This window comes from Pyxicephalus adspersus, chromosome 1 (assembly GCF_032062135.1).
Source record: "Pyxicephalus adspersus chromosome 1, UCB_Pads_2.0, whole genome shotgun sequence".
Taxonomy (NCBI): Eukaryota; Metazoa; Chordata; class Amphibia; order Anura; family Pyxicephalidae; genus Pyxicephalus; species Pyxicephalus adspersus.
This window is the reverse complement of record NC_092858.1, coordinates 116,288,569-116,301,556: the sequence shown is the minus strand read 5'-3', so window position 1 is coordinate 116,301,556 and position 12,988 is coordinate 116,288,569. Positions and strand designations below refer to the sequence as shown.

The following is a 12,988-nucleotide window of genomic DNA, read 5'->3' as shown; positions in this document are numbered from 1 at the left end:
CAATAATCCTACTAAAAGAATATGGCACACTTGCCTGTTAGTTTCTTCCTCTGGTCTGTGAGATTCCATAAAGTCCACCTGCAGCTAGCATTCCTGTATAAGTGGCCATGTGCTCTAATTCTGACAGTAGTTCCTGGAATCTACCTTATTTATCACACATAGTCCTCCAGTCTGGGGTTTCTTACCCAGCTAGCAGAGACAGGAAGTGCTATCTGTACATGAACTCTGTGATAACAGGTAATATTTACAAGTAGCATACAGTAATCGATAGTGACATCTAGTGGCCTTTTACCTCATTGCTCCAGATAATGCTATTGCTTTGGTAGACTGAAAAAGCATAGAAGACCATTTTATCATCAACAAGAGCTACTAGTGAACCTGATTTACTACACCTTATGCTTGTTTGTATGCTAGCACATGTATCCTCACAGTGTTTATTATGTGTGTATGGAAAAGCATGCACAAGATCCAATTATTGTGAACTAACTATTATAAACTAACATCTGCATTTTGCTTTACATTTGTAAATGTAATACTATCTGTATCCCTGTTTCACTTAGCTTTCTGTTCTTGTGTATATGGTTCTAGTGCAGTTGTACGTTCCTTATCCCACAATCCCTTTTTTTGTACACTGTGCTGTACTTTCACTATTACACACCTTTACATTTCACTGTACAGTCCATATTCTCTCCACTTCTCATTCTGCACACTGTGCTGTACAGTGGTTATTCCACATCACCTCATTCTGAACATTGCACTGTACAGTGTTATTTCTGTCCTATTCTGTACAGTGAGCTTAAAATGTTTTATTCTACAGCACCTAATTCTGCACTCTGTGCTGAAGTGTTTGTGTGGGATCAGAACCTTGTCTATGGTCGTGGACTCTTTATTGACTCCTATTAAAATCACTTAGTGATTTTGTTTTGTGAACCCTGGGTTCCATAACTAAATGTCTCTTTATACATTCTTTATTTGTGTAAAAGAGAGAAATAGCAACAGCACTTGACTAGACTAGACTAGGACATTGGACACACCCACTACATGAGAGGCAGTCCCCTGGTCATTCTATTGTTACTAGAGCTGTCAGGTAGTTCTTGACATGTTCATGGATACACTGAACAGCAATAGGTTCTTCCCTCTCTTGTTTAGGAGTTAGTTTAGTGCCATTAACCAGGGTGACCAGACTCCCAGAGTCCAGAAGGGCCTGGACATTATTCTCCCCTACCTTAACTGTAGTCATGTGAGATCAGGTATAGAGAGAAAAGCTGGTCGAGTAAAGAAAGATATCCGACTGCCTGTGTCATACTCAGCCAAGGGAAATTTGACCAGGTCCTGACAACGTAAGCAGGTAGCCAGCGCCAGCAATTTCTATTGTATGGTTTTGGGGGGCTGACTCACCCCAAAGGTTTCTTACCAGAAAGAATATCCTTGGTTGTTGCATACTTCCCTGTTGCCCCTGGTAACCGTCATTTTGGACCTGTAGTCTCCAGATGATGGTCACCTGCTAGGTATCCCTCCGCCGCCAGGCAGCATATCATCTGTCCACCAATTGATCAGACGACTTTGTGGCAAAGCTGTCAAGAAGCAGTCCATAGCAGTGTACCCTACAATTTCTGGTGCCAAGAGTGTTTTAGGCTGTAAGCACTTTTGGACTAGGTAGCAGAGATCATACATTTGAGACCTCTGGGATTTCTCACAATGGTATGCCCAGTGATTAACTTTTTATGGCCCAATGGCCACGGAGACACCCAGGTGGCAAAGGATTTCTAGCTTTTCATAATCCTGTGCAGCCTCCGGAGCCAAATCAAAATTCACTTTATGCAATTCACCCAGCAGAAACGGTGCAACTATGCCTGCCCACTGTGCTTTAGTCTAGTCCTCTCTGGGGGCCTCGTAAGATAACCTCTGCAAAACTTCCTTTAAAGTTTCTCTGTCCTTGTTAGCAGCGTCAATTATTGCTGCTGTCACCTCAGCCTGGGCATGCTGGTCCCTTTCTGCAACCTTGGCACGTCTGTCCCTTTCAGCTGTCTCTGCATCTCTGTTTCAGCATCTGTCAATGCTGCTATCTGGGCACTGAGTAGTCAGATTATCTGCTGTTGGGACTCCTGCTTTGTAATATCGGCATCTTGAAGCCTCTGTTGCTGTACTGTGAGTACTGTTGGTGTTCGAATTCGGGTTGTCCTTATATTCGACCCGGATATGGATTTGAGTTTGCGAATTTGTGTGTAAAAAAAAAGAGGCTTTAATGTTAAAGTAAATTATTGAATGTGTGTGATTTATGTAACTATCTTTTATTTTTTTACAGGTTATCCCACAATGGCAGGATGATTCCCACAGCTGCATTCATTCATGAGCACAGCCGTGGGAATCCTCCTGTCAGTGTGGGATCCCCGGGCACTAGAGGTTAAATGAGGACAAGTCTCCCCATTCATTCACCTCTAGTGCTCTGTGATCCCATCCTCTGTGCTCTCTGGCCCTCCCATCCTCTGTCAAATATTCTTGGTAAGGTTTAGCAAGTTTATTACTGCCTACAGTATATGTGATGTTTTTTGTCTTCAAGACAGTGTTCCTTCATATAAATTAGTCCCTTTTTTGAACATTTATTTTACAATAACATTGTGTGGCCAGTGTTAAAATGCACCTGTTATCACAAAATTGTTACTTTAAGGGTAGATAGTCCTCTTATATAAAGTAAAAATGTGCATTTTTTTCTTCTTTTAATTCCTTTAAAAAAAAAGTCTAAGCTCCCCCCTTCTGTCTTTAAAGACTGAAAGGGAGTGCAGAGCCTCCTGGGATACCTACGCCACAAATTCTTGGAAGCTTCAGCCAAGTGCAAAAGGGGCATTTCCATGCATGCGCAGTGAGATTGGTACTCTTACAGCGAGATTTGTCACCCAATCTCACACCTACGCAGTACAAGATTGGGTGGCCTAGGTAAAAGAAGGAAGATGGCGGCGCCCAGCGCGGGACTTTAATAAGGACAGCTCAGGAGGGATTGAGTGCTCTGCGGAAGAAAAGGTAAGTACATTTTTTATTTTAAAAAAAGTTACACTTTAAAATGGTTTATTTTATTTTATATCAAGAACTAAAGATTTGGAAATTACAATTACATATTTTTAAATTAGAGAAGCTTAACCATGTGTTGTTTGTGACCATGCTTTGTGAGACTATATTATTTACTGAGCATTCAGTCACAGAGGATTCTCAAAGCTTAGGAATGTTGTTTCCCTGCAACTTGCCCAAGCTTTGTTTACTATATAGTAATAATGATGCCCAAACTGCTGATTTTTTTTTAAGCTTTTGTGTAATGTTTATACTTCTAGTTGTTTTAGTAATATTATATATGCAATCAACTCTAATCAGCCATTCATATGGCACCAATTTTTTGCATTTAGGTATGTAGACATTGTTAGGAAGACATAGTGAAATTCAAACCAAGCATCAGGATGGGAAAGAAAGTTGATCCAAGTGACTTTGAAAGTAGCATGGTTTGTGGTGCCAGAAGGGAAAATTTGAGTATTTTAGAAACTACATATCTTCTGAGATTGTGATGCACAACTATCTCCAAGGTTCAAGTGAGTTTCCGTTCTCTAGGCAAAATTGCTTTTTTTGATGCCACAGGTCAGAGAATAGACAGACTGGTTTGAGTGGATAGAAGACAATGGTAACTTAAATACCACTTGTTACAACTGAGGTATGCAAAGGAGCATCTCTGAATGCACAACATATTGAACCTTGAAGAGGATGGGCTACAGCCGTTGGGTGCTTTTCCTGCCACCTGAGAACAAGCACCTAAGACTACAATTTAAATGGGCAAAATTGGAAAGGAGAAAAGAAAATTGTCTGGTCTCAGGAATCTTGATTTGAGATTCAACAATAGCAAGATAAAGTAAGATTTTGGCATAACATAACATAACATGGGTGTGCCAAAAAAATTCCACAGCAACTGATTTGTGATACTATAATGTTTATACGGACCAAATCTTTGAACAATGTTTCACGTGCCTTGTTGAATTCATGTCATAAAGAATTATAGCAGTTCTAAAGACAAAAAGGGGTTCAACATGATACTAGCAATGCTTATCTAAGAAAGTGAATAAGGTGCATTTATAAAGAATTTTATGCATATTTGTAAATATAGAGATCAATATTTTAGTATTAAACAGGTCTGTAGAAGTCACGTTAAACAGGGGTTTGCGCAAGTGTTGGTAATTGTTTCAATTATGACCGTAATTGCTTCCTTTTCCTTTCAATAGATTTATGTTAAAAGAATCCCAACGCTCTATTTTTAAACTTTTACATGAAAACTAAGGTTTTTTTTAGCCTCCCCCATCCCCCTTGCTTCAAGGTCAGTTTTTAAAGTGGGTCTTGTAGCTAAAATGCAGGTGAAGAGGTGAGGTGATGTCATCTCTCTTCTGGCAGGATCTGGAAAAAGTACTTCAAAGCTTACTAAGAAGATGGCCACTGTGCAGCAGTGTCTTCTCACAAGATTTAGAGTACCTACTATACCCTCTAATACAGTGTTTTTCAACCTTTTTTGAGCCACGGCACATTTTTTACATTGAAAAAATCCTGTGGCACACCACAAATCAAAAATATTACAAAATTACACTCTGTAGCTAATTAACTTATCTCTAAGAAAAAACAAGGCAATTGAGCTACCTACTACCACCCACTGTTTTGAAAGAGTCTTACATTACTCTGCCAAACACTACAGCACAGACACTCGACAATGGTAACTAGATAATTTTCCACGTTACACCTGAAGATCTCTCATGGCACACTAGTGTGCTGCAGCACAGTGTTTGAAAATCACTGCTCTAATATACCCCCTATAGAAAATTCCACTTGTAGGGGATAACATAGAGCATTTGTAAAGTACAGAGATTTTTTATGTCCTTTTTCACTAAGGGTGTATATTATGGCTCAGAAAGTGATAAAATAAAATCCCAACGTTTTGGTCGATCTGTTTTACATTTATTACTGCAGTTAAACAACAGAAAATCAACCAGCCTTGTTTGAACATCTAAACATACGATTTTCCTGTTTGTAATATCAAGCTTTTAGAAAATGGCTAACCTTATTTTTTGTCTTGGATTTCTAATGATTTTGGATATACTAGAAATCAATAATATACTGCTGTTACTTATTTTATCTATATTTTATAATGCCAAGAGTAAAAGGCAGTCCCAAAAAGGCAGTCTTGCTTTGAGATTAGAAGGAAGCAGGCCCAGGACAGAGCATATCATGCAATATATAGCCTGAACTTATATAGTCTGCTTACTAAATGAATAATGTTGCAGAGGAACTATGCAATGGCAAAAGAAAATTCATTGCACAAAAGTTTGAAAGGTTTTAAATGACATGATAAAAGAAATTACTATTACATTATATCATTAAAAGTATTCGGCAGCAATAAAATACTGTGTCACTTTTTTACATGAAAAATATGAAAACAGAAAAAAGAAAAAAATGAATTTATTTCTTTTGTTTTACAGTGATTAAAAAAGACAGAACGAGGAACAGACAACAGACAGATAAAACTGATTAGTGGTGCTCATGCAGTTTTCTGCTTGCTCCATAAAAACATAAATGGGATCCAATTCAATTTGTGGAAAAAAACTCTAATCATTAAGTTTTTAATAAATGGATCACTACAGTCTTGAATGACTTTGCAGCATCTTTTGCAAAAGTATTATTTATTATACATTTTAGCTCTAGCAAGTAAACCTGCTCAGTAGAAGAAAGAAATGTTATTTAGTACCAAGGATCAGTATGGGAAAACCCACATTTCAGTGGTATAAAGGTGATTAATGTATAATGATTAGATATAAATATATTAATGTTTCTCTGAGTGGTATTTAAACATGGATTTAAGTTACTATTTACAAGTCTTATTCAAAACATAAAGAATGAAGAAATATTTAGTGCAAAAAGAGGCCGGGTGTTACAGTTGGGACATCTTTGTACCAGTACGACTACACAAGATGTGGGTGAAGGCACCCTTTTAATTTTGGGTGATTGTTAAGGCCCAGTTTGGCAAAGCTTCAGAACACAGCTTGATATATACTAAGGCAGTGCCAGCTCCCCTTAATTTTAACAAACTCTGATAAGGTACAGTATAGGCAGTGGAAGTTCCAGCCTTCTTCTCACACTTAAAATGCAATAGAAGGGACAGTGTATCTGTCACCAATATTTTTCTAGCATACTCATCTGTTAAGGTATGGAAACACATACCAATATAGCAAGGGTGCCGTACCCACATAAAAACACACATCTTATATGTATGCATATGCGCAAGCATTCTTATTAGTGTGCACAGTTTCAACTTTGGACCTTTTGCAGTTTTCCTAACCTAGCAAATTATTTATAACTTTCATTCAGCATCTGATCTCTCGCAAGAATTTTCACAAGTTTTTTTTACACACCCTTGGTTGTTGCTGGTCCCATCTACACCTTTTTTGTGGCAAAAATTATCTTCAAAATTAGAAGTAGTTGACAAAATTGGGTGATCCAAACTGAAGACGAGACAGAACAGATATTTTCTGCATAGATCATTAGTGCCAAAGAGAGTAGAGTTTTATGTATGTAACACAGTTTTTTCATGTTCTTAGTACTGCTACTGTGTTGCTCCTTAAATCCTTCTCACAGAAAAAGTGTTAATGGCAGGAAATGGCCCTTACACAAGAAGATAGTGGGATATGTAAAGATAGCAGCTACAATCAATGGTCCATGTGACTGAGATTTGTCCAATGGCAGTACCAGGTTCCCCATAAGCCGTAAAAACAGTGGAGAAGACACTGTCCTGTGGGGAATGATAATGAAACAACACAAATCCAGAGTGTATTATTGCCCTATTAGTTATATATGTCATATTATCAGAATACCCTGGAGCAGAAGATATAACTCATAAAAAATTGGAGGTAGGGCTAAAATTAATTGTTACAACATTTTTGTTACATAGGGTTTAGGTACACAGCTGATCATTAATTATACTATTGTAATGTCACATTACAAAATAACAAATAATCAGTTCAGTCTGACAAGAATTTGACCTTTAGATCAAATATTGTGAACCTTAGGAGACGTTAAGCTTTCTAAGGAAATTCATACGCATTTTGAATATCAGACAGTTTTCCACCTGAGGAACTCAATGAAACTACAAATAACAGATTGCAAGGCAAGGCTCAAGGATGTCCCAGCAGGTAATAATACTGTGTGTGGCTTGTACAGAAACTGCAGCAGCTGTAGGAGGAGATTGAGCACTACACTTCCATGCCTCCTAGTTGCATTTAAGATGGTAGTTGTCCTTTGGATGTTAGCAGAATCCACACTCAGGTGCAGGTTTACCATCTGAATCTTGCACGATGAAGAGGCAAAGACATGGAGGTGGTAGTAAAGGAATAGGTAAGGGAAGTGGTGATGTCCTATGCCAAAGAATAGATGGCATTAACTGGTGAAGTGGCTTCTGAACTTTCATTTCCTTCTGTCTCATCTTTGTCCTTTTTAACTGTATACTGCCCTATAAAGGAGCCATCCTCATTAAACTGCCCCTCTCCTCCTTCACCGTAATCAACAAGACTGTCATCACTTTCCTGCTGCTTTATGGTTCCATCTATTGACGTTTGGCTACCCTGAAGTGGCTTATTGTCTTCATCACTTAATAAAAACAAAAACAAAGAAAATATTAGTTAAGCAGGCTAATTTAACAGATATGTGCAACAAAATGCAGAAATCCATATCAATCAGGTTTATTTTACAAATTAAGACCTTCCAGAACAAGTAAAATAAAATGGTGATTGATTGCTAGGGCTTACGGCACATGTTGCACAAGTTAAAGTATATCTATTTTGCATTTTGGATATAGCAGTGTACTATTAAGGTTGGGTTCACGTTTTTCAGGTGCATTGGGTTAGTGTGCAATATATTATAGCAATTTATTCCAATAGATTAACTAGAAATGCATCAAAAACTCCCACCAGCATTATCATGGTAATGAAATGTACCACAACGCAAGGGCATTTGAGCGTTGCCTTAGCATGTTGGTGGATGTTACTGCAAGGCACCACAGCAGAAAAATGTGAACCCAGCCTAAAACCTAGTAATGTTTATTTCTGCAGTCTGTGTCCCCACCGGGAAGACAAACCATGCCATCATTACTGGGACACAAATTTTTGGAAATCTATAAGTTAACAGTCGTCACAGGTAATTAGGGGAAATTTTTACCGGTTACAAATGTCTAATGGAACAGAAAAAATTTGTTTGAACTCTATTCCACTTTATCCACAAATGCTAAAAAAAAGGTTTTGGTTTTAGATATACTTTAAACATAGAGAATTGTATATACTGTTTCAGGGAGGACAAAACAGGTAAATCATCTTGGTTCAGCTATTATTAAGGATTTGAAAGGATGGCATATAGTCTACAGCAGATTAGTAAATGCAATGGCTACAGAATCATGTAGAATATTAATGAAGTGTGTCTTCTCTCTTAAGAAGCCTCAAAATTATTTTTACTTGTAACACAGCTCTAGTATATATCTGTCTAATACTAGGTGAGGAAAAAAAAAATCTTTGTCATACCACCAAGTTAAAAGTATTTAGAATGCCTGCTGAAAACTTAGTGATCCCATGCTGCAGCTGGACTAGAGTGCTGCGGAAGCATATATTATTTAAATGCACATAGATTTTGTCATATTGTTTTGCAAAAATAAATAAGTAAATAATTACTGTAATTGGTTCTGTGTACCTCATCTATTTATGCATAAATGTACGACTAGTGTGCTTGCAAACCGTTCTCTCTGTGTTTTGGAAAACCTAAGGTTCTGAATAATGATTGCTTCCTGAAGCACATGTATTCCATATACAGTGGAGATTTATGTTAGTGTAAAAAAAAGTTTTTTGCACCCTTCTTTATTCCACAAGCCACAGGAGTGGCTAGGTTATTTTATTAACGTTAGTATCAACAAGGAAATGTTTACTTTTCCAGACAAATAACTTTATCCTACCTTCCAAAAAACCTTAATGGGAACAAATAGAAATATGATCATTATTTAGGGAAAACAGATACAAAGAATACAGAGACACGCAAAATATGAAAAAAATAGTAAGCATAAAAGGAAAAGGGAAAAAGAAGCACACGCACTGCTATAACATGGACACATTTACTGATGCTTATCAGCCTAAATGATAAAAAAGAAAGAATCCACTATAGCTTTTTGAAAAATTATGTTCAATTTTATTAGAGTTACTTTATTGAGATTTGACCTTGCTTGATAAGCAGATTTTTCTTTGTGTGCTGTTTATCTTTTCTTTTCCAAAAAGATGCACATGGCTTAGCCCTTTAAAGATTTTGTCCAAAAACACAGCACACTATTGGTTGTTCTATTGGCAGATTGCTGGCACACATGACGCACAGAGGGTGACACGTAAGCAGTGACGTGCCTCACCTGTGCTCTTTCCTGGAGAGCAGGACGAAAACAAAGGCACACGTGTTACATGCACAGGCCGATATGAAACAGTGGCAGAGAATTGTCCTTTGTGTGACACTGTAACCCTGTGTGTTGGCCACTCAACAAGTCTGACTGTCTTGGACATATATCTGAAACATTTTGTTTGCTGCAAACAAATATGTGACACTTATTACCTAAAGTGTTGTATCTTGCATATGTGTAAAGTAACACATGCATTTTACTTATTTTACAGTATCTGTAGTATTGTACTTAAACATAAGTAAGAATAAAAATAATTTTATTACAATTGTATTATTTAGTGGTATCTATCTGTATTGCATTTACATGTCATTTCCTTTTACATGTATTAATACTTTTGGAACCTATTCTCACCTGTAATCAAATGATCCATCCTCATCCTTCTGATCTTCAGGACCCAAAGCCACTTCTTTTTTTTCTCGCACTAAGAAAAAAATGGACTTTTAAATACATTTTTATGGGGCTCCATCACTGAAATAATTGAGAAGCAAGAGTTTGCGAGGCATGGTCATAGAGAAATGATACAGCAAACAAATATAATTGTTTCATCAGATTGTATGTGCAGAAGGTTTGACAATGTCTAGTGTGGCAGAAGAGGACGACATGATACCAGTCAGTATGTGCAGAAGAGGAGCTGCAAAGGGTATGATAGTGGGGAGTATGTGCAGGAGAGGAGAGCATAAAGTATATGCAAGAACATTTTTTGCATAACAACGAGAGTGGGCTATAAATGAAGAGAAATGTGGTGGGTATGACAGTAGACAATACAAACAAAAAAGTAGTGTGGTGAGTAAGACAACATGGGTATGTGCAGGAGAAGAGTGAGGAAGGTATTCAGCGGAGGAGTGTTGGATGTTAACAGGCAGGCAGTGTTTGTAGAAGAGAGGAGTGTTTGGGTATGACAGCAAACGGTACATGCAGGAAAAGTGTAGAGAGCAATACAATAGTCAGTACATGCAGAAGAGTGAGGAAGGTATGGGGTTGTGCAGTATGTGCAGTTAGGGGTGTTAGTGGGTATGACAGTGGGCAGTATGCACAGGAGTAAAATGAAATTGGGTATAATAGCAGCCAGTATGTGCAAAATAGGACTGTATTTGTAAGAGAGAAGGGCCTAAAGTATGTGCAAGACACATATGCCGAGGACATAAAAATGATCAGGATCTGCAGGAAAGGAGTGTGAAAAGTATAAGAGTAGGAGTGTAAAGATGGAGCAATAATTACAGAAGAAGCCTGTAGAGCATATGACAACAGGCAGTATGGATTGCAAAAGGTATGATGAAGAATCTGCAAGAGAAGGGTCTGAAGAGTGTGATAACAAACAGGTTTGCAGGATATTAGTGTGGGATTGTAGGATAGTAGTCATTTTGTGCAGGAGAGGAGTGCTGGAGAGTACGAAGGTGAGCAGGATGTGCAGAAGAGAAGTGATGGAAAGAGAGTAAGCAGCATGTGCAGGATAAAAGTTCTGCACATAGCATGATGGCAGCTAGTATGCACAGGAAAAAGCCTTGAGAGTATCAGCAAGCAGTAAATGCAGTAGATGCGTGAAGAGAATAAAAGATGGGGCAATATGTGCAGAACGGCCTATTAGTAGCCAGTATATGCAGAAAATGTATATGTATATCTGAAATAACAACAAAAATTATATTAATAGGGCTATATTTATCAGAGATGCCAAGAGATTTCCACTCACAAGAACAAAACAGATACATTGTTCTGAAAGATTTGATAGGATTTACCCAGCAATTTCTACTAAGACTGTCTCTGAATACTTTGCTACATTCTCTGTGTAAATCTCAGTAATCCTAATATTACAGCAAATCCTAAAAGTACAGTAGTAGGTATTTTTACCTATTTCATCAACTGTAGTGTTGCAGGTAAATGTATCTGGGCTATCTGTTTCAAAATGCAACAAATAGCAACAAAGGTTAATGAAATGTTTTTTTAATGAAAAATGCAAGGTATTTTTAATACTTGAAAAAAAAAAACAAAAACAAAGAAAATGGTGCGGGGCTCCCCCCACTTTTAACAAATGTTTGTGGCAAGGGGTCACCAGATTTCTGCCCCTTGCTCAGTAATCAGTACAGGGGTACATAATATCCCTTACCCAATCCATGAAATGCCTAAAGCTAAAAATCAACACACTACACACAATGTTTTTTTTAAAGTCCAGGGTATAAAAAAAAAAAACATCCTGATCTAGTGTTAAATGTTCAAAAGAAGAAGGAACATAGCTCCCACACTCCAGCATTGTGAATATTCCCCCCAATGGGCCCAGAAAATTCTGGGTGTAGTTCCCTTGTCTTCACACCCTATATTTGGTCGAAAAATGGCCAAAGGGTGCTTTCCGCCTATTAGTTACATTTCCACAAAGAAAAAAAAAAAGGGCTGAACCTGTAGTAAAATCACAGGTTCAACAATCTCCATAGGTTACACAGCTTTAGAGTAAAAAAGTCCATAAAATACACATCTTAATTTACTTAAATATTGTGCTATGCAAAAAATGGTGACGGCAGTGGAATGTTTCAGAGGGAATCTTCATTTAGTGAGTTAGGAATAGGCCAAAAAGTACTGGAAAACATATTTTCATTGGCGAACAGATGTTAGGCAAATCATATTTGTCGAAATCTATACATGGAAGAAGCCTGGCACATTGGAGAATCTTGTTTTTGTTCGACGATTGTTATTTGAAAATGGCTAAAAAACATTGTTAATAAAGGACAATTAATTCTTGTTTGGAAAATGAGCAGGTCTGACAAATATCTCTTTCAAGTGTTATTAAATAGACATTACCGGTAGTTATATAATAATATGTCTAGTGAATCTAACCTATTACACTATTTTTGCAATGTATAGCCATGTTTTGTTTAGTTTTTACATTAGTGACCTTTATTATTTAAATGTGAAATTAATGATGAAAATCAGATTTATTTTTCTCATGCATCTTAGATGCAGCAGGAAATTTGCCTGTTACCTGGGTATTTGCCTCCTCGACTCCTCTTGATGAAACACACAATCAACAGGATAAGTACAAGCAGAGCAACGGCACACATGAGTCCAATGAACCAGCCTTGAGTGGCAATGTCAACTTGGTTTTTTGTATAAGCTGCCAGAGGTAAGAAAAGAATAAGTCAGATGGACTATGCCTTATGTAAACATGGCAAACAGCAATGTGTGTGTACAACAAATACATAACCCACACAAGAAAGAAGGTAACAGTTTCAACAGTATTAAAAAAAAATGATGAAAGTTTGTATGTCATCAGGACTGTAGAAGACAGAGCCCCAACCTTGTCCTTCAATTCAGACAGTAGTCTTTTTTTTATCTCTTTACAGGATAGAAGGTTGGTATGTATGGGTCAATCACACAGTTTCTCTGGAGCTCATGTGAAGAGACCAAGTAACCAGGTTTTTAGGGGGGCTGTTCAGGATCGAAGAAAGGAACCTCTGTAGTTAGACAGTCAAAAAAGCAAAGGAGAAAAGAATATGACTTAGCCTACAG

At 37.5% G+C, this 12,988-nt stretch overlaps 1 protein-coding gene across 21 annotated transcripts in view; it reads right to left on the bottom strand.

Moving 5' to 3' along the window:
- Positions 1 to 4,955: 4,955 nt before the first annotated feature.
- Positions 4,956 to 12,988, bottom strand: part of NFASC (neurofascin) — a 91,454-nt gene continuing 83,421 nt past the window's right edge. For 11 of the 21 annotated variants that reach the window (XM_072424743.1, XM_072424819.1, XM_072424852.1 and 8 more), the window contains 3 exons: positions 12,462 to 12,593; positions 9,845 to 9,914; positions 4,956 to 7,659 (listed from right to left, as the gene is read on the bottom strand). In XM_072424743.1, coding sequence (XP_072280844.1) covers positions 7,428 to 7,659; positions 9,845 to 9,914; positions 12,462 to 12,593 — 434 coding nt within the window. In that variant the 3' untranslated portion in view covers positions 4,956 to 7,427. Of the gene's footprint in view, positions 7,660 to 9,448; positions 9,461 to 9,844; positions 9,915 to 12,461; positions 12,934 to 12,988 lie in introns of those variants that run through there. The other 10 variants (XM_072424736.1, XM_072424793.1, XM_072424814.1 and 7 more) reach the window with 2 other exon arrangements.